Source organism: Hordeum vulgare, chromosome 1H (genome assembly GCF_904849725.1).
Source record: "Hordeum vulgare subsp. vulgare chromosome 1H, MorexV3_pseudomolecules_assembly, whole genome shotgun sequence".
Lineage (NCBI taxonomy): Eukaryota > Viridiplantae > Streptophyta > Magnoliopsida > Poales > Poaceae > Hordeum > Hordeum vulgare.
Genome location: NC_058518.1, coordinates 264,585,828 through 264,605,579, shown reverse-complemented (window position 1 = coordinate 264,605,579; position 19,752 = coordinate 264,585,828). Strand labels below are relative to the sequence as shown.

Sequence of the window (19,752 nt, the reverse complement as noted above, 5' to 3'; positions counted from 1 at the left end):
TCGATACCTTGGTTCTCAAACTGAGGGAAATACTTACCGCCGCTGTGCTACATCACCCTTTCCGCTTCGAGGGAACACCAACGCAAGGCTCCAAGGCCACGGGGGAATCCTTTGTATATTTGCTAGGAAGTCCCTTAAGGCGTAGCCATAGCAGAAGGATTCCTGGTGCCGTTGCTGAGGAGTATCAAGCAACACTCCTATTTCTGGCGCCGTTGGAAGATCTTTTGTTGGAGTAGCAGCGGGCAACCATCATTAGGGGCTGACCTAGAGTCGTGCGTGTGTTAGGCATAGATGAGGGCACAATATGGGCATTCCGCTTCACCTTCTCCAGCAACGATAATGTCTTTCGGCTCTCTCCTTACCGTCTTTAATACAACCGTTGTTCCATCATTCTTTATTTGTCCCTTCTGTAGTTTTCCTTTTTTGCAAATTGATGCTTCTGTAGTTCTTGGGTATATGTAAATGTGAATTGAATTAAGCATTCGCTCTTCAACCTATATTTAAACATGATTAAATATGAAATAAATAATTTCCTATTTTCAAATTCAAATTATGCGAATTATGAATGCACGTATTAAATTAGTCATAGATTATGCTATGTGGGCCATTACAATGCACACAGTTTGAGAAAGAAAAATTTCTGCAATGAACTTCAAGATCAAACTTGTTTCTCAAGTCGCAACGTGTGCGATGAATCTTTGTTGCACATGCAATCACCCGAGAAATAATGTGTGAGATTAATAACACCAGCACACGCAGTTACTTCTCATCAACTTTTTGTGATAGTCTCCTTATCACACACAATTTGGTATCGTGAACTATTTATGATGTCGTGCCTACCGTAAATCTTAGTCAAAGAAGAACGCATGCGATAGGCCTTCATCCGACACATGTAGTATATATGACATGTTGGGAAAGTATAGATGTCACGTTTGGGACATTTTCTAAATCACAAACATTTATCAATAGTGCAGCTTGTGGAATAGATTCAACCTTCGCCTAAAGTTTGATAAGGATAAATGTATGCACTCTTATATCCTATAAAAAACGGTCACAGTGGAACTAAATGTGTGTGATTGTCCCCTTACCTACAGTCTTTACAATCATGACCTTTTTGTGATTCGGTGCACATCGTAAACGGTGCGCCATAGAATGGTGCATGCGATGTTAGTGTGATCTCACACAAGTTGCAACGATGGGTCGTATATGAAGTATTCCATATCTCAAACAGTTGACCGGTGAATCTTGTTTGTCATATATGCGTGCATTCCATACGCTTAGTTTTGTCGAACATTTGCGTTCATTCGTCACCATCACCTACAGGTTTTCCATGCCGTGTGGGATGGACCCCCCTTAGGCGATGGTTTAAACTGCGTCACGGAAAGGGGTTAAAAACCGTTTGTATAGCACATCGCTGCACCAATGAACACACGGTTCAAAGGTCCACATTATTTCCTATCGGCCTAATGCTCCTTTACTTACCCACACTACTTACCCAGCACCGCACTCAAACCCTCTCTTTTTCACCACCTCTCCTCCTCCACCTCTCTATTTCACCACTTCTCCCTTTCCATGAACTCCAACCCCAATCCTTTCCCATGGGGAATTGGATGGAGGGCCTTCTTCCTCGGATGCTCTCTTAATGACTATGCAAAGTTCGATAACACCATGGAAGTGTGCTCGAACTTCAGCATCATCAAAGACATGTGCAAGGAGGCCAACTTTGTGGTTAAAAGGCCATGGTGGAGGAGCTGGAGACACTGATTCTTGACCTAGATAAGGGCGCAATGTGAGTGCACATCCTGCACTGGGCCATGAATCAGGAGGGCTCCAACGACGCTAGACAACGGGCAAGATAGGCCAAGTACAGAGAGTACAGGCCTCCTAAATACCTGTGTGTGAGAGTGTACTAGACTAGGAAGTTCGTGGCGCCAGAGAACGACAACGACACAATGTGAATTGTGTCCAAGGCCCCGGTGGCAGGTGACCGTGCAAAACCTATCGTTCTTGATGAAGACGACGAGGTAGTAGTGGAGGAAGAAAAGAAGATGGCTACACCCCTCCATCCCACCCACCCACTGCTTGATGCGGCTCCAAAGTTGCCGCGGCTAGGATTTCGTGCTTCAAAACTAGTTTGTACCCAATACCCACCCCAGATGTAATAAAACAAATGACCGTAAGAATCCTAGAATCCATGAGTGCAAAACCGAAGGATTCGAAGGTTCATCGATAATGTTCCTCCTACACCAATCCCCCACCCGCGATGTGTTCAATTCCCTCCCAAATCCTCCGATCATGTCTACAAATCAAATCTATCGCGTCTCAAAAACAATAACTCGAGAGATAGGGTAAGGGCTTACCACCATGGCCGATGCACTAGTCAATCCAATGCTCACCGCAGTCTTGGATCGTCTTGCAACCCCGCCTCCACTAGCCGCCGCCGCCAGTGTGAGTGAGGAAGAGGGGAGAGAGCGGTGAGCAAGGGGTGAGGGTCATTTATGACATGGATTCGGAAAACAATATGACGTATCGAGACCGCATCCACCCGTGCAGCCGCTCACACCCACGTGACTAGGGTATCACTGCTCGGGCGTGACCCTAGAAAAACGATTGATTTGAGCGTTCCTCTAGATCCAAGTCTAGAGGTACTTTATGCTTGGGATGTCATTTAGAAACGAATCAAGCAAGGAAATAGGGCGAAAACTGCGTGCACATGTCTCGTTGTGCCTAATGCAGGTAACCATATGCATTCCAATTTGTAGGCAACTTACATATACTCTCTTCGTTTCTTCATATGTAGTCCATATTGAAGTTTTTGAAAAACTTATATTTAGAAACAGATGTAGTAAGTGCATCTACAGCCGGGCACCCCAAACCCGCTCGGGCGGGCTGCCCCATCACTAACCGGTCATGAAATTTAGACCCAAACGGGCTTCTTGAATGAGCCTCAAATGCTCGGGCTGACTAGCGCCCCTTGTATCCATCCTAAATATGAGGCAAATATGGGGCACCCGGGTGGCACGTCGGACCAGACAGCCCAACCCCATCGCAAATTGCATCAAATCGACTAAACTCTTCCTCCTCCTCCCTCCGTTCTCCAACCTTTCCCACGCTCGAGCCCTTGCTGTCCGCCACCGTTGCTCCCCATCCTCACCATCGTCCCCGATCCGTCCTTGTAGATGTCGTCAAGCCTGTCCCCAACCGCCACGACAGAAACACAATCTGCCTCGTTCGTTGGCGCCCCTTCCTTCACTGCGCCTTGCAAGGCGGAGAACATCGCTTGGAAGATGCCACATCATCGGAAGCGAGAGAGGGAGGCGGCGACAACATCGTAGGAGGCGTGAACATACTTAAGGAGTTGTCTCCCTCGCCACGCCCGACACCCCGCACCCCATCCATCCAAGTGCTGACGTGGATTACGCTGTCCGACACCTTTGGGACATAGGAGGATTTGAGGACCGGCTGGACCATTCTGGATAGTTGTAAATTAAGAGGGGGAAGGTCGAGTTGGAGAAGCAAGAGGCGGTGATCAAATGGGAAATCGAGAAGGCCAAGACATTTAGAGAGATTCATTGGAGATTGAGAGGTTACAACTCGCACGGGACGTGGAGGATGCGAAGATCATGTTGGCGGACGAAACCCTCTTAGATGACCATGCAAAGAAGTGGCTTGAGGATAAGAAGAAGGAGATCAACGACCATATGGTGCACGAGGTGGCGAGGGCAACAGCAGCAACGACAACAGATCATGCGACCATGATGCAGGCGGAGTAGGGCAAGTAGACGGCATGGATGGCTGCATACGGCCAGTCACCCAACTAGTGAGCCATCTATCACGCTCGGACATCGATTTCATTTTGTCATATCCGGATATTGGACTGTGATTTGATTTGATTTCTTTCGAACTGTTGAATTCGGACAATTCGTATCATATGGTGGACATGCATGGACTGCATGCATATCAGCATCGACATTGGAGGTATGTGGATGTGCGGCGCAACATATGAGGGGCCGGAGGAACCCACGGGCGTATAGGATGCCAAATTTACCAAGTCCAACTGTAGATACGCTTACTAGTACTAGTAGCATATACTAAAAGCAAAGAGGCCAACCTTCCAGTGTCATCCTCTGACGGCTCCCCTCCGTCGACGACCTCGGTCGTCGGTTGTAAGGGGAGCCGTCGGATCCACGCGCGTGGATACTTTTAGGCAAAAGTAGCTTAGTTTTTTAGGTTGTTCGTCGTCTTAGCGATGATGGCAGCGCCGAATAATTCCTTTAGATTCTACTCCGATGAGGCGACCGATATTATGGTTGGGGTGGATCTGGAATCGAGTCTGTTCAACCAAGGATGGTGTGGCGGCGACGACATCCTCGTGGTGGACCTGTGTCCTCGAGCTACGCCGTTGCGACGACGTTTGCTCCAGCGTCGGCACGGAGCTTGGAAGGTAGTCCAAGATGATGGATCATATGTTGGGTTCGTGATAAGTGGATGCCAGATATGGTTTCCTCCTTCGACGTCTTAGTCATGTTGGAATGCGAGATGTGGAGTCCGATGGTGTGCCCGAGATGTTGTCCTTGTCTGATTCGTTCAATGGTAATGTGTTCGCCTTTGGCGAGCCACCTTGAAAATCGACAAAGCGGCATGTGAACGATGTAGCCGCGACAAGCTCGGACGTGCAGGTGATCCGTCATTGTATTTTCTAATGATTGTTGTGACGGGGTCAAGCTCGGACGTGCAGGTGATCCGTCATTTTATTTTCTAATGATTGTTGTGATGGGGCCAGAGACAGAACGTCCATGTGAAGCTCAATTTTTTTTATGCAAAGACTACCGTACTAATCATGCAAAAAATATATTTATATGTATGTACTAAACGGCTTTGTTAAAAGTCAGTCTGAGTGAAACTGCGCGAAGTTTCGGTTAATACTATAATCTGTTGATTTTGCATTGAAATTTATGCAAATAAAAAATTTATTTTTTTAATTCTTACATACTATATTATTTGACCAAGACTTCGTGAAGTCACCCTATATTAAAAGCAAAGCAAACGATCACCCACCAAACGCGACCCAGAATAATCAGGCAACGATATTCACGTGGTCAAGCATGGAAAATGATTGTAATTCCAATGACGATTAAGCGAAATGAAATGCTTTTCCTCCGCAATTTTTTTATTTACACGAAACAAACGAATGGAGTGAACAATAACCACCGCCAAAAAATAAATATAAACCTGTACAAATGCTACTGCACTAACCAACACATATCATTTTTTTAACACTTTTGCTTCGATACACTTCCAACAAAACGTATAAAGGAAAACCTATATTCATCTCGTATTATACACTATTGTACATGGTAAGAAAACATACATATATTCATCTTATATTGCATACATACGATGACTTGTAGTGTATAATACGACGTGGGTATAGGTTCTCGTTTATACGTTTGGGGTGTACTGAAACGCACCTCTTTCTTTAAAAAGAAAACCAACACATATCATACCCCGTCAAAGGAAAAGAAAAAGCATATCATACCCGCGAACTAACGAGGTCGCCGATCATGATCGCTGTGAACGGCTTGTCCAAGGTGGACCTCCGGCGAGCGGATAGCTCCTGAGCCACGGTGCGCATATCCGGGCGAGCGTCGGGGTTGGTGCGGACACAGGATAACGCCACGACGAAGACGAACACCACCTGCGCTGCCATCTGCTCGGCGGGACTGTCCAGCCTCTGGTCCACCAGGTCCCTAAGCAGCAGGAGCGCCGCCGACTTGCCGACACCGGCCTGCGTCTCGTCGAGACTGTACAGTGAGCTGATGAGCCCGCCCGGGAACTTGCCTGTCAGGATCTCCATGGCCACCACGCCGAAGCTGTACACGTCGCACTTGGTCGTCACCCTCAAGTAGGCGAGCTCTGCAGCAAGAAATACGCCGGCAAATGTGAGCTTGCAAGCAGTAATGGAGGACAATTTGGTCGCCGTACCTGGTGTCGCGCGTAGGATGTACGTTACCTGGCGCCATGTATCCGTAGGAGCCGGCGACGCTGGTGCAGTTGGAGCGTCCGGGGGCGAGGAACCTCGCTGTGCCGAAGTCTGACAGCCGCGTCTCATACTCGGCGTCGAGAAGGACGTTGTTGACCGAGACGTCGCGGTGGATCATCGGCGGCGAGCAGTCGTGGTGCAGGTAGGCCAGCGCGTTCGCCAGGCCCTTAATCGCCCGCATCCTGGCCGGCCAGTCGAACCTCTCGCCGCTGCGCTCGCCGCCCATGTACAGCACCTTCCCGAGGCTGCCCCTCTCGACGCGCTCGTAGACCAGGTACATGTACCCGCCGGTGGCGCAGAACCCGTGGAGCTTGACGATGTTCCGGTGGCGGACGTGCGTCAGTGCCCTCACCTCGTTCTCGAAGCTCTTCTCGCTGATGCCCCAGCACGCGTCCCCTGTTTCCGACACGTCGAGCTTTTTCACGGCGAGAGAGTGGCCGCCCGGTACTTTGGCGTGGTACACGCTCCCGAAGCTGCCCTTGCCGATGCAGTAAGCGTCGTTGAAGTGCTCCGTCGCCGCCAGGATCTCGCCGAAGGAGAACTCCACGTCCTTGCTCCATATGGACGCCTGCAGAGCCGTCGTCGTGCTGCTGCCGCTCGCCATTGTCTCTTCCGTGTCTTCGTCTGTTCGCCTCTTCTTGCGGACGAGCACGAGGACCACTGCAGCGATGAAGAACAGCATCGCGCCGACAACAGAAAGTGCGACAGCAAGGATCAGCCTGATGTTTTGTCGCCCTGAGCCAACCCCGGCTCCGGTGGAATGCAAGCTGCAGGATTTCAGGCCGGCTACGTCGCCGCACAGGCCAGGGTTGCCACTGAGATCCAGGTCGCTCAGCGACCTCATCTTGCCCAGCAGAGCCGGCACGGGTCCGGTGAGGTTGTTGCTGCTCAGGTTGAGGTACCACATGCGGTCCAATTTCGTGAGCTCCACGGGCACGCCGCCGTCGAGCTCATTCCCGGACAGGTCTAGCAGCAGCATGGTTGTCACGTTCCCCAGTGCCGAAGGGATCGGACCTGACAACATGTTGTGCCTCAGGTTCACATTGAGCAACTGTAGTTTGCCGAGCTCCGGAGGGATCGCGCCGGTGAGGTGATTCGCAGCGAGGCTCAAATCCTTCAGTGCAGACATGTCACCGAAACCGGGAGGAATTGTCCCGGTGATCTTGTTGCGGTCCAGGTTCAGATACAGGAGGCTCTTCAACTGAGCCCAGTGCTCCGGGAGCTCGCCGGCAAAGGAATTCCCGGAGAGATCAATGTAGTAAAGGTTAGGATGCAATCCCAAGACTCGTGACACGTTGCCGGTAAGAAGGTTATGTGCCATCCTGATGCGTACCAGCTTGGTCAAGTTTCGGTAGCAAGCGGGCACGGTGCCGGTGAAGCGGTTGCTGTCCAGGCCAAGGTACATGAGGCGGGAGGCGCTCAAGCACAGCCCCCGGGGCAGCTCGCCGGAGAAGTTGTTGTTTGCCATGCTTACCACGGTCAGCTGGCGGCTGGAAACCGGCGGGATTGTCCCCGAGAAGAAGTTGTCAAAGGCGACGATGTAGACGAGGTCCGGCAGCCGGACAAGCCCGGCCGGCAGCTCCCCCTCGAGCATGTTGGTGCTCACAGATATCTTCTGCAGCGCTCTCATGTTCCCCAACTCGTCAGGCAATCGGCCGGTGAGCTTGTTGTTGTACAGCCGAAGAGTCTCTAATCTTGTGAGGTTGCCGATGCTCCGTGGTATCGTACCAGAAAATTCGTTCTCGGCGAGGTCCAGCAGCTTCAGATTCGTCAGACTTCCGATGATCTCCGGGATCTTGCCGGAGAGGTTGTTGGTCGCGAAGGAGAGGAACTCCAGCCTCGACGCCATGGCGACCTCCGCGGGGATCTCGCCGATGAAACGGTTCTTGTCCGCCTGAAACACCGTGAGACGTGTCCACGCCGTGAAGTAGTCCGGCAAGATCTCCCCGGCGAGCATGTTCTTGGAGACGTTGAATTCTCGTACTTTCCTCAGCTTGGCCCACGACACCGGCAGCTTCCCGGAGAGCTTGTTAACTGCCAGCCCAATGACGGTGAGGTTGGTGCAGTGGCTGAGTTCCGTCGGAAGGGTGGACTCCAGCTGCGCGATGCTGACATTGATGCGCTCGAGCGACCGGAGCATGCCGAGAGAGGCGGGGATCGCGCCTCCCAGCGGGTTGCTGTGCAGCTCGAGCACTCGTAGCCTCGAGATGGAACCGAGCGCCGGCGGTATGCCACCGGAAAAACCGTTCTTGCCAAGAACAAGGCTCTGAAGCCTGGTCAAGTTGGCGACGGAAGGCGGTATTTCGCCGGCGAACTGATTGGAAGAAAGGCTGAGGTGCTCGAGGTTAGGCATGTACGCAGGCAAGGCCGGCGGGATCGGGCCGGAAAAATTATTGTTGGACAAATCAACCGACAAGATGTTAAGCAGCGGCGCGGACACGTTCAACGGGAACGATCCGACCAGCGTGTTGTAGCTGAGGTTGAGGCTGCCGAGGCTGGGCAGAGACGAGAGGTCCAGAGCGTCGAGCGTGCCGTCGATGCCGGCGCCAGACACGTCGACGCCGACGACCCGGCCGGAGACATCGCACGTCACGCCGTGCCACGAGCACACCGCGAAGCTGGAGTTGGCGGCGGCCGCCCGGTCCCACGAGGCCAGAGCGCCCGCGGCGGCCGCGGTCAGCGGCAGGCTGTCCTTCCATTCCAGGAGCACCTCTCCCTCGCCGCGCGCAGAGCTCGCGCCGCGCAGCTGCGAGGACGACAGGAGTAGGAAGAGAAGAAGCGTAAGCGGGACAGTGTCTCGCCTGCACGTTCTTGCTCGATGGTGATCATGGCGCCTCATGTCGATCTCTCTCGGAGAATCAGCAGTTGGATGAGGATCGTTTGTCAACTTTGTCATAGGAGTACGTGTGCAGCTGCAGCCATCGCGGGCACTGCCTGCGGTCCGAGAACTTCTACAGACAGTGGACATTTCATATGAGGGCGTTGACCGATGGTAGAAGTGTTAATACTAGCAGCCATTCAGGGCAGGACTGTAAATTATGAAATGTGTTTGTTTGTTTGTTTTTGCCATATACATGTCCGCTCCTTTCCTTGAAAGGTTGAAGGTGTCACCCGGAAAGAAAAAAGTATAGAAAGCAGGTTGAAGGAGTTCTTTTATACTCTCTCAGTTTTAAAATAAGTGTCTTAATATTAGTATTTTTTTTAAATAATATAAAATTGGGACAATTATTTTAAGACAAAAGGAGTAATTTTGGATGAATTGAATTTGATAACACTAACTAGAAGGAGTCGCGTGCCAAATGAAAAATTAGTAGTGCTAGCTTTTATCGGGTACGGGGATATCGTTGGATGTTGGATGAACATCCGTTGAGACTTGAGACACAATATGCTTAGTGGAGAGCTATGCTCTCATCCCATAACCAATAATACTATATTGAATTTAATGGTATACAACATATACAGATGTATACATGTATTGTGCTTCGGTACACAATAAGTCTATACACGTTGATCGTCAAATACTGTATGAATCTCATTGCTCTATTATATGGCATCCTCGTACCCGATAAATACCCGAACCGCTAAAAAACCCACTCTCGGGGTCACGTGCTTTGATATGATCGTCACATACTGTATGAATCTCATTCATAGTTTTGTTTTGTTGTTGTGTTATGTGTAGTCGGTAAATCACAAGATTTTAATATGCTAGGCTTGGTATTTTTTTATTGATGGTGTCATCTTTTAATTTATTAAATAGATGTGATGGGTAAGGTGCACACACACAAATCATGAGGGCAATTGATTATGCTTACTAGCGTGTAGCAACATTCATATGTCAAACACATTAGGCCATACACATGCCACACATATAAGAAAAAGGATTAGAATCAGTCGAAGGATAGCAACGACCTGTAAGCCGCCTCATCGTTACGACGCCTCTCTCGTGCGGTGTGGCCTTGACAACGTGCATTCCTTATCTCCCCCCACCTCTGGTTCGATCCGACCCCAAATTAGAAAATCACCGCCTCCATTGGTTCGATCCGCCACCTGCCGCAGTTGCCAGCTTCCGATCCCAATGGCGAAGCTTGCATGGCGATTGGGTGTAGTGGGAATCGGACGACGACTTGGGATGGCTCTATCGCGGCAGGCGCGTGGTGGCGGCGACGCTTCATTCGTGGACGCGGCGGTGGTTCGGGTTGCGTTGCCGCTGCGGTGATTCCATTCCGACGTTGAGACGGGGCGCGACCATGGTGGAGGGGTGTGTTGGAAATATGTCCTAGAGGGCAATAATAAATTAGTTATTAGTATATTTCCTTGTTCATGATAATCGTTTATTATCCATGCTATAATTGTATTGATTGGAAACTCAAATACATGTGTGGGTACATAGACAACACACTGTTCCTAGTGAGCCTCTAAGGACTAACTCGTTGATCAAAGATGGTCAAGGTTTCCTTGCCATAGCCATGAGTTGTCATTTTATAACGGGATCGCGTCAATAGGGGAATGATGTGATGGACAAGACTCAAACTATGAACGTAGCATGTGATTGTGTCAGTTTATTGCTACCGTTTTCTGCATGTCAAGTATCTATTTCTGTGACCATGAGATCATGCAACTCTCGGACATCGAAGGAATTCCTTGTGTGTATCAAAAGTCACAACGTAACTGGGTGACTATAAATGTGCTCTACAGGTATCTCCGAAGGTATCTGTTAGGTTGGCGTGAATCAAGACTAGGATTTGTCGCACTGTATGACGAAGAGGTATCTCTAGGGCCCACTCGGTAATACAACATCACAATGAGCTTGCAAGCAATGTGACTAAGGAGTTAGTAACGGGATCTTGTATTTTGGAACGAGTAAAGAGACTTGCCGGTAACGAGATTGAACTAGGTATGGAGATACCGACGTTCGAATCTCGGGCAAGTAACATACAAATAGACAAAGGGAATTGTATACATGATTGATTGAATCCTTGACATCGTGGCTCGACCGATAAAGATCTTCGTAGAATATGTAGGAGCCAATATGGACATGCATGTCTCGCTATTGGTTACTGCCCGGAGAGTGTCTCGGTCATGTCTGCGTAGTTCTCGAACCCGCAGGGTCTGCACACTTAAGGTTCGGTGACGATTTGTAGTGAGTTATGTCTGATGGTAACTGAATGTTGTTTGGAGTCCTGGATGAGATCATGGACATCACGAGGAGCTCCGGAATAGTCCGGATGTAAATATTTATATATGGGAAGTCATTTTTTGTCTACCGGAAAAATTTCAGGTTTTTTTGATACTGTATCGGGAAGTTTCTAGAAGGTTCTGGAAACTTCCGAAGGAGTCCGTAAGTCCACCAAGGATTCTACCGCGTCCCAAGGGTTTGCATGGGCTAAGGGAGACATTGTGGCCTTATTGGGCCAAGCGAACAAGTGCCTTAAGGCCCATGGAGTTGGGAAAGATGGAAAGTCCACCTTTGTATGGAAGGGAAAAAGGGGGACCAGGATTCCACCTCCTCCCCCCTTGTGCGACAGTCTGAGACCGACGCTCCAGAAGATTCACCTTTATTCTGTTTCCGCTATGTTATTATTTTGTTTGTTGCGTTCATCATCGCATCACGCGCATCATCTGCATTGCATCGGCACTCCGTTGCCGCCAGTTTTGAAAACTGCATCCGTTATTAGTTGCGGGTTCTCTCAGTTCCCGTCGTTGCCCGTTTTGAGCCCGACCACACACGCACGCGCCCGCGGCACTGATTAAATTTTGTTTTCGAAAGTGTTCGAAAAATATTCTCGGATTGGGTTCTCTGTGGTGAAGATTCTTGACGTAATAATTTTAATTCTACTCCTCTTCTCACTCAATTTTTTTTAGGATCACACGGATATTTTTGGAATCTATATGATGCCGATGTGACGGAATTCTGTCTTGGTGCCTCCTTTCTGACTTGATTTCTTCCAGGGAGTTGAGCTCCAGGGAATTCTCGAGGACATCGTTATCATTCAGATTTCTTAGTATCTCAGGACGAAGGATGTTCGAAATTGCTTCAATACTAGTAGTGGCAAGAGGAGTTCGGCTTCCCCAGTACTGGTGTAGATAGATCTGGATGTATCGCCACACTTAGTATCATTGTGATTACGAGGGTCTCAGATAGATGAGTTTCCGAGATTCTGGTTATGTGTTGACGGATGTGATACATTGGACGGTTTAGATGCTAGGAACTGAGTGAAATTTACTCCTTGTATCCGTGGACCAGATTGCATGACCAGAAATATCGGGAGTTCTTAGGTGGGAATTCAAGTAGTCACTTATAGGAAAATCTTCCAACAGATGCATGATGTGAGGTTGGGGTTCAACATCTAGTGGATTCGTTTGTTCACGGTCTTCTTACAGCGGTTCTCGTTGTGTCTTAAAGAGTCCTTGTAGCTTGCTACAACTCGGGGACGCTTCGTATGTCGTGTGCACTGCCTTGTACATGATGACTAATGTAGGATCGAGCCCGTGCGATCCTATCCACGAAAATACCGAGCGAAATCTTTGTCATGAATTTGTTCTGGCCTGTTTCGTAAGCCTCATCCTTTGTTTTGTTGGAGTATGGTAATTCGAGTTGCTTCGATGTCAAATGGTGAATTCATATCTTTTCCAAGAGGTGTTCTCATATTTTTATGGAAATGCAAATTCTTTTGCTCAATCAAGTGGTCTTTTCAATTCTTCTCAATCGGAGTCGTCATATTAATTCCTTTCAACCGGTGTACTTCTCTTCAAGTAATTCTTTCCTCTCCAATTTTGCAAGATCAATCTCTCATTTCTTCCGGGGTTCGTCGCATCCGTCCCTAGTTTTCTTTGTTTTCCCCGCCCTCCCGCCCTTTTCTTCAGTGATTCAATTATCATCCAATGCCTTTCTTTTCATCAATGCTTCCGCTCCCTTTTCTTCGTATTGTTTCCGGTGATTCGTGTGAAGATTCTCAAGAGTTGCTAGTTCATCATTCTTCATTCCTGTTTTCTTCTCCGGTGAATTCGGTTCAAGCTATCTGTGTTCGTCATGTCCTTTTCATCCTTTGAGTTTCTTCCCATGTTGGTAATTCAATCAAGTCTTTCTTGTGTTTCATCTCTCTCTATTCTATCCGGTGTGTTGAAGATTCTTAGAAGTTTCTTGATTTCAATCCTTTCAATTATTTCGAGGTTCCCAACCTCATCAAGTTTTCATTTCTCTCGTGGAATCTCTCTTTTCTAATCAGTTGTTTCAACGGTGGTTTTTTTGAGTGGGCCCATAACCCACATGTTCTTTCCGAGGATCTTTCCTGGCTCTTGTAACCTTTCCAGAGATCTCTAATTCTTTTCAACTATGACGTAAGCATGAATTCCATCAGTCATATTCCTTATTCAAGATAAATTTGAATTAATTCTCATATTTGGCTCAACCTTTCATTCTTCATTATTCCGGAGTGTCTCAGTTATTCTTGGTGGTGTTCTCCTCATCATTTTCATCTTGGAAGACCGAAGGGGTGTTTCTCTCAAATCTTGGCCCATTCTCCTGAAGATTCATCATTTCATATTTGTGTTATCATCTTGAATTGTTCTCGATCATGAGTAATCCCTTTCTTGCGATCCGGTGCATTTCAGAATTGTTTTGTTTCCTTGATCTTCTGAAGGCCATCATTTCAGAAGATGTCTTCATTCTCAACTTTCAGCTTCATCCTCAAATTCTTCTCAATTGTTGTCTCTTCGTTCGTCTCTCAATTATTCCGGTGCTTGTTCAAGTTTTCTCTCACGTGGCTCATGATCTCTTCATTCTCATGTATCCCCATTCATTCCAATTCTTACCGGTGTCTCCTTCAAGACTTCTTCAAGTTTGTGCTCATATCTCTCCTCAATCCTTTCAAGAAGAATAAGTGCTTTGCTAAATCCATTGCTTGTCATCAATTTAACTTGATGAAGGGAAAGCATAACATAATTCTTATTATTGTTTCAAGTGATTTCAATTCTTCTTTCGGAGTGGCTCATGATATCAATTCTTTCGCATGTGCTCATCTTTTCTTTTCCGGAGCTCCATGTTATCTCAAGTATCACTTTGTGAAGATTCATCTAAATCTTTGCAAGGCCTCAATCTTGTTCTTTTTCAAGCTTCAATTTTTTTTCTTTTCCCTGTCATCCTTCTATTCTCGAGGTCCTTCATGGTGCGTGACATCCTCGACTTTTGCTACAGTAAATATTGTAATTAAGCTACAGTGATCACCCGCTAATGATGCCACATCATCGAGAATTACTGTCGTTGACCCGCATTGAATCTATCCGGATTTAGAAGTTGAAAACAAAACAAAAGTATATTTATAAATTCATGTTAACTATTAAAGAAAGAAAGTATTAAAAATAATAATGATAAAAGAAAAGAAAAGAAAAGAAATTAGAAAAAAGAAATTAGAAAGAAGAAATAATAGAAAAGGAAAACAAAACAAAACAAAACAAAAAAAAAGAAAAAGAGGAAAACCCCCCAACCCCCTGGCCGACTAGGCCAAAGTGGCCCAGCCGAGCGAGCCCACCCCGCATCCCTCAAACCCTAGGGCGAGGGAACCCCTCCCTGCCTCGCTCCCTCCCTCCCACTTGCGCCGCCGCTGCCAAGGGCTCCCGCCTCGATCCCCCAACCCCCCTCGTGGGGGGCCCCACCCCCACCGACACCTCCCACCTCTCGTACCCCCTCCCCATGAGAGACTTCTCTCTCTCTCGGTTCCTCCCGCACGATCCCATCTCCCCCCACGACCGAGTCCCCCTGGGCTCGAGCTCCTTCCCCAACTCCCCCCGTCGGCCTCCCAGTCCCTTCCCACGCATCACCCTCCTCTCCACCTCGCCCCCACCCCGGCCGGCGAGCCCCTCCCCTACATCTCCACCCCGCCGGCGAGCCCCCTCCCCCACCGGGCCTCCCCTACATCTCCATCTCCCTCCCGGCCTCCTCCACCCGCCGGCAGCAAGGCCCCCTCGGCCCCTTCAACCACCGGCCGGCCCCCCCTTCAACTCCGGCGACCACCACTCCCCTGCAACCTCTCCCCTCCGCGGCACCACCTCCACCCTGCAGCTCCGGCGACCCGACCCTCCCCTACACACGTCGGCACCCTCCCGAGCCTCAGCCCCAGTAGCCCCGTCCACCACCCTCCGGATCCGTCGGCCGAGGCCCTCTCCATCTCGCCGGCCGGAGCCCTCTCGGCAGCTCCATCCCGGGGCCTCTCTCGGCACGATCTCGCCGTCACGTGCTCACCGACACCACCGTCATCACCGCGCCATCACCACCGTCGCCTTCGCCTTCCCGCGAATTCCGGTTTCACCGGGCCGTCTCATCAACGTCGGTGAGCCCCTCCTCGGGCTCCTCCCACCATCGCGTTCCCCTCACCGTCCCGGTTCCGTTCCGGCAAACGGGGCTCCGATCCGTCGACGTTTGACTCCGGTAGGAGGAGATGAAGTTGGCTCTCTTCTATGTTGAGGAAGTTAACACAGACTCTGTGTTGTGTTCTCTGTTGTGTGTTAACTGAGAGAGATGAGAGTGTTAAGAGTAAAAAGAAAATAAAACAAAAGATGTATTAGATGCCGTATGTATGTATGTATGAGATGCGATGTATGTATTTGCGTATATAGATATTTGGAGGAATACGATATTTACATGATTATGTATGTGTGAAATAAATCGAGTATTTGGCCTAAGGTCACTTACCGGTGGGGCCAACGCACCCGCTGTCTATGACACGGAGGCCCCACGCGATAATTAAATAAATAGAAATAATGTTAATGTTTTTATGAAATAAATAAATAGATATATTAGTTAAATTAATTAATTAGAATAATTAGAGTATGACATGTGGGTACCCCACTAAATTAATCTGATTAATTAATATTTAATCTTAATTAAAACTTGTGCCCATGACGTTCGGGACCCGCTGGTCAGTTGACCAGTCAACTGTTGATGTGAGCATGCCATCATGCTGATGTCATAATAGCTTTTTGTTAAATTATTCAAATCTGTTTTTAATTCCTAATTATTGAATAAAACTTTAAAAATTAATATTAAATAATCCGTAAGTCAGATCGAAATATTTTCAACATGAAAGTTGATCAGCAAAACGAGGCGAACCCGGTTACACGGTCCATTCGTGTGGCACGCGTCCCTAGCATAGCAAACATGGAAGTTTTCCATCGTTTCGAGTCTGACCGGTAGTAGCCCAAGACTCGGAAAATATCGTCAGATATTCTTCCGACCCGTCTATGACGGCTGTTGCTGTGTTAGCTCATGTCTAGCCTGCATCTTGCCATGTCATGCTTTGTGTTGCACCGTTGCTATTATTTATTGTTTCTTCCTCCTCTTCTTACCGGTAGACACCGAGACTGACGTTGCTGCCGGGTACATCTACGACCCTGCCGATCAGTCCTTTGCCGCAGAGCAGCAAGGCAAGCAAACCCCCCTTGATCATTCCTATATCGCCTATGTCTTTCTTCCTACTGCTTGCATTAGTATTTTGCTACTGTTGTAGTTAGCTCCTATATCTGATGCACAGCCTATTTTTGATGAACTGCTACTTTCAGTCCTGTACCTTTAATATGCCTAGTATAGGTGGAGCAGTCATCCCCTCTGACCCCGTAGTTCAGTTGCCCCGCTTGTTTTCAAATCTCGATCTCTGATCGACGAGCCAGACCCGACACAACACATTCACCCCCTTCGTTGTACGACGCTACAGAGATACTATCGGGTACGGAGGGTGACACCTCGCTAAGTACTCCTGATGATATCTCTGTAGTATAGCTAGTCGGTCGTGGTTATCGAGGGTGATTCCTCTTTCACCATTCCCGATGACGCCTCTGTTGTGCAACCCCTCAAGTGTGGGACCCCCGAGGGTGATTCCTCTAAGCCCACCTTGACGGGTACATCGTTCGGAATCCAACGAGGGTGATACCTCGGATTCCCCCCGATGTTACAATCACACAGTTCCTCGACCATGTTACTGGGATCATTGGTGATTAGTTGTAAGACGGGTGGATTCCCGTGAGATTGTGTTGTTGGACTTATTAAAATGTTAATGTATTTGGGTATTTGATATGGGTTGGTCGGAGACCTTTTCGCACTAACCGGCTACGTGGGAAGAATTATGGGTACTCGGCGTCGCCGTATCAGCCGAAGCTTTTCAGATGTCAGCAATCGTAGTGGCGCGCACCCGAGTGGTCCTGAGATGCATTGCGCTTGTGATTAAGGGATGCTAGGACTGACGTCGGCCGCCCTCGCATCGTGCAGGAGCGCGGAGGGGAACTGGGCCCATGAACCCTTTGTGCTTAGGACTTAGACCGGCAGGCTGACCTCTCTGATTAGTCTTAGGTGGGGCTGCGACGTGTCGATATTCTGAGGCCGGGCAGGACCCAGAAAAGTATGTCCGGCCAGAGTGTTATCGAGCGTGACGAGACATGTGGTGCACCCCTTAAGGGATGAAAATTAACTATTCGGATAGCCGTGTCCACGGTTACAGGACGACTTGGAGTTGTGCCCCGATCTTTTACAACTACAATTGTTACTTAACTGGAATTAGTTTGCCTCGGGATTGCTTCCTCGCAGGGAGTCGAGCGAGGATCTTTAGGCGTGACCTCACTTTAATATTGCAGCAACAATATGACTATTAATGTTTTACCCCTGTTCTACTCTCGTCTATTGCTGCAAGACCCTGAAGATGCTAGTCTTCGATAGGACTAGGCCTTCTCTCTCTATTCTCGTATTGCTGCAGTCAGTCCACATATAACACCCCCTTCTTTGATTCTGATGCATAATTAGAATAGTTCTGATGTAAGACTTGCGAGTACTTTGGATGAGTACTCACCGCTGCTTTGCTCCCCCTTGTTCCCTTGATCCGTTTGCTGCGACCAGATGATGGAGCCCAGGAGATGGAGGTCCCCGCCGCCGACGACTGCTACCCCGACGGTGCCTACTACTACGTGGAGGCCGCTGATGATCAGGAGTAGTTAGGAGGTTCCCAGGCAGGAGGCCTCGCCTCGTTCGATCGTTGTATCTTTTGTGCTAGCCTTCTCTAAGGCACCCCATGTTTTATGTCTGTACTCAGATATTTGTTGCTTCCGCTGACTCGTGTGTTTGTCGAGCTTTCGTATTCTAGCCCTCGAGGCCCCTGGCTTGTAATATGAAGCTGATTTTATTTTATTTGTGTCTAGAGTTGTGTTGTGATATCTTCCCGTGAGTCCTTGGGTTTGATCGTACGAATTTGCGTGTATGTTTAGCGTACGATTAAATCTAGGGCGTCACAAGTTGGTATCAGAGCCGACTGCCTGTAGGTAGCCCCCTTTTCAACTTCTTGGCCGAAGTTGAGTCTAGTGTCTGAAAAACTTTAGTAACACTGATGTTGTGGCTTACGGGCCCACATCTCAATTGGGTGGTATTAGTATTTTTTACTCCTTTCCTATACTCTGGGTTCTACTCTCTCTTCTCTTTCAGGACAAAGATTTTGCTAACTCTAACATTAGGTTCTCGTAAATACTTCCTTCCGGAGAGCCCCGTATTCCACACGATGGCTTTATCCCTCAGAAGAACTGCAGTTACTCTTCGATGTTCTCTTGAGCTGTTGTGCTTATTGCTTCTGCAATTTTCCCTTCCTTCGTCAACCACTACAGATGACTACATACAAATGTCGTTCATACTTTCTTCTTCAATTGCTCTTGTTTTACGAGATGCAACGGATTATCTTATCGAGGATTCGTCCATCATCAGTTCTCATGGGATTCGAGAGTTCTTCGAATTACTATTCGCTCTTCCGAAATCCTCCCTAGCCTATTGTTCATGAGCTTTCTCACATGCTTGCATTATGGATAAATCCATATGTCTAGCCGCATTCATTAAATTCCTTTGTGAATTTCTTGTGATCTTATTGATTCCACCTTTGTGTGAATGCACACAATCATCTGTTGATGCTCGTAAATTGTCCTTTCCGGCTCAGATGTCCTTCCAGACCGAGCTGGTTCTCGACAAATCAATTTTTGGTTGGTTGTCCATCTAAGTCCATTCAACCTACTTGTATTTGATCGGAGCATCTGATTATGATACGCCAACCTGGAAATCATGATTCCTTTGGTGATTAAGTATTAGTATTTTTCAGGCGTTCTGTAAACTAATGCATTGCATCCTGTCTCCCTCTGATTGAGTACCGATACCCACATCAGGTCCTTTGTGGATTGTCAGACTCATCCTGGGTTATTATCCAACGACATCTTTTGCTTTCGATTCTTGTGATTGCTTTCTTAGATACATGATGCCATTGGTAAATTGTGTCTTCTCCCTTAGATAAGTGGTACCATACAATTTCTCAGCCATGCCCTTCAAGCATGTGTTATTTACTCTTGAAGTTTGTGGTATATGTTCCTAAGATGCCCCGATGGGTTGAACCTATGCCTTACTAAATCAATATGATCTGAAGAGTTTTCACGAGTCTTGCTCTTCTGGTGTTTTGCCGAATGTTCTTTCAAAGCTACAACCTGATCAAAGGCGAGGAATAAATGGCAGGTGATGCATTGATGAAGTGGGAGTCGACCTTGAACTTTGTGTTCATGCCCATGGAAATGACGTTGATCCTATCATAGAAATTTCTCGTAACAATAATCATTTATTATGTGGTTTAAATCTGGTATCTGTGTTCTTGTCCTTTGCAGTCATGGTTCCGACCATGTTGTCCTACCTTGATTTCATTCTTCGA

General features: G+C 48.1%; 1 protein-coding gene across 1 annotated transcript; it reads right to left on the bottom strand.

The window, feature by feature from the left end:
* Positions 1-5,164: 5,164 nt before the first annotated feature.
* Positions 5,165-8,979, bottom strand: LOC123409457 (MDIS1-interacting receptor like kinase 2-like). Its single transcript, XM_045102354.1, has 2 exons — positions 6,014-8,979; positions 5,165-5,916 (listed from the first exon to the last, which is right to left on the bottom strand). The coding sequence occupies exons 1-2, from the start codon at positions 8,937-8,939 to the stop codon at positions 5,534-5,536; spliced, it is 3,309 nt and encodes a 1,102-aa protein (XP_044958289.1). The 5' UTR covers positions 8,940-8,979; the 3' UTR covers positions 5,165-5,533.
* Between the last annotated feature and the right edge of the window lie 10,773 nt (positions 8,980-19,752).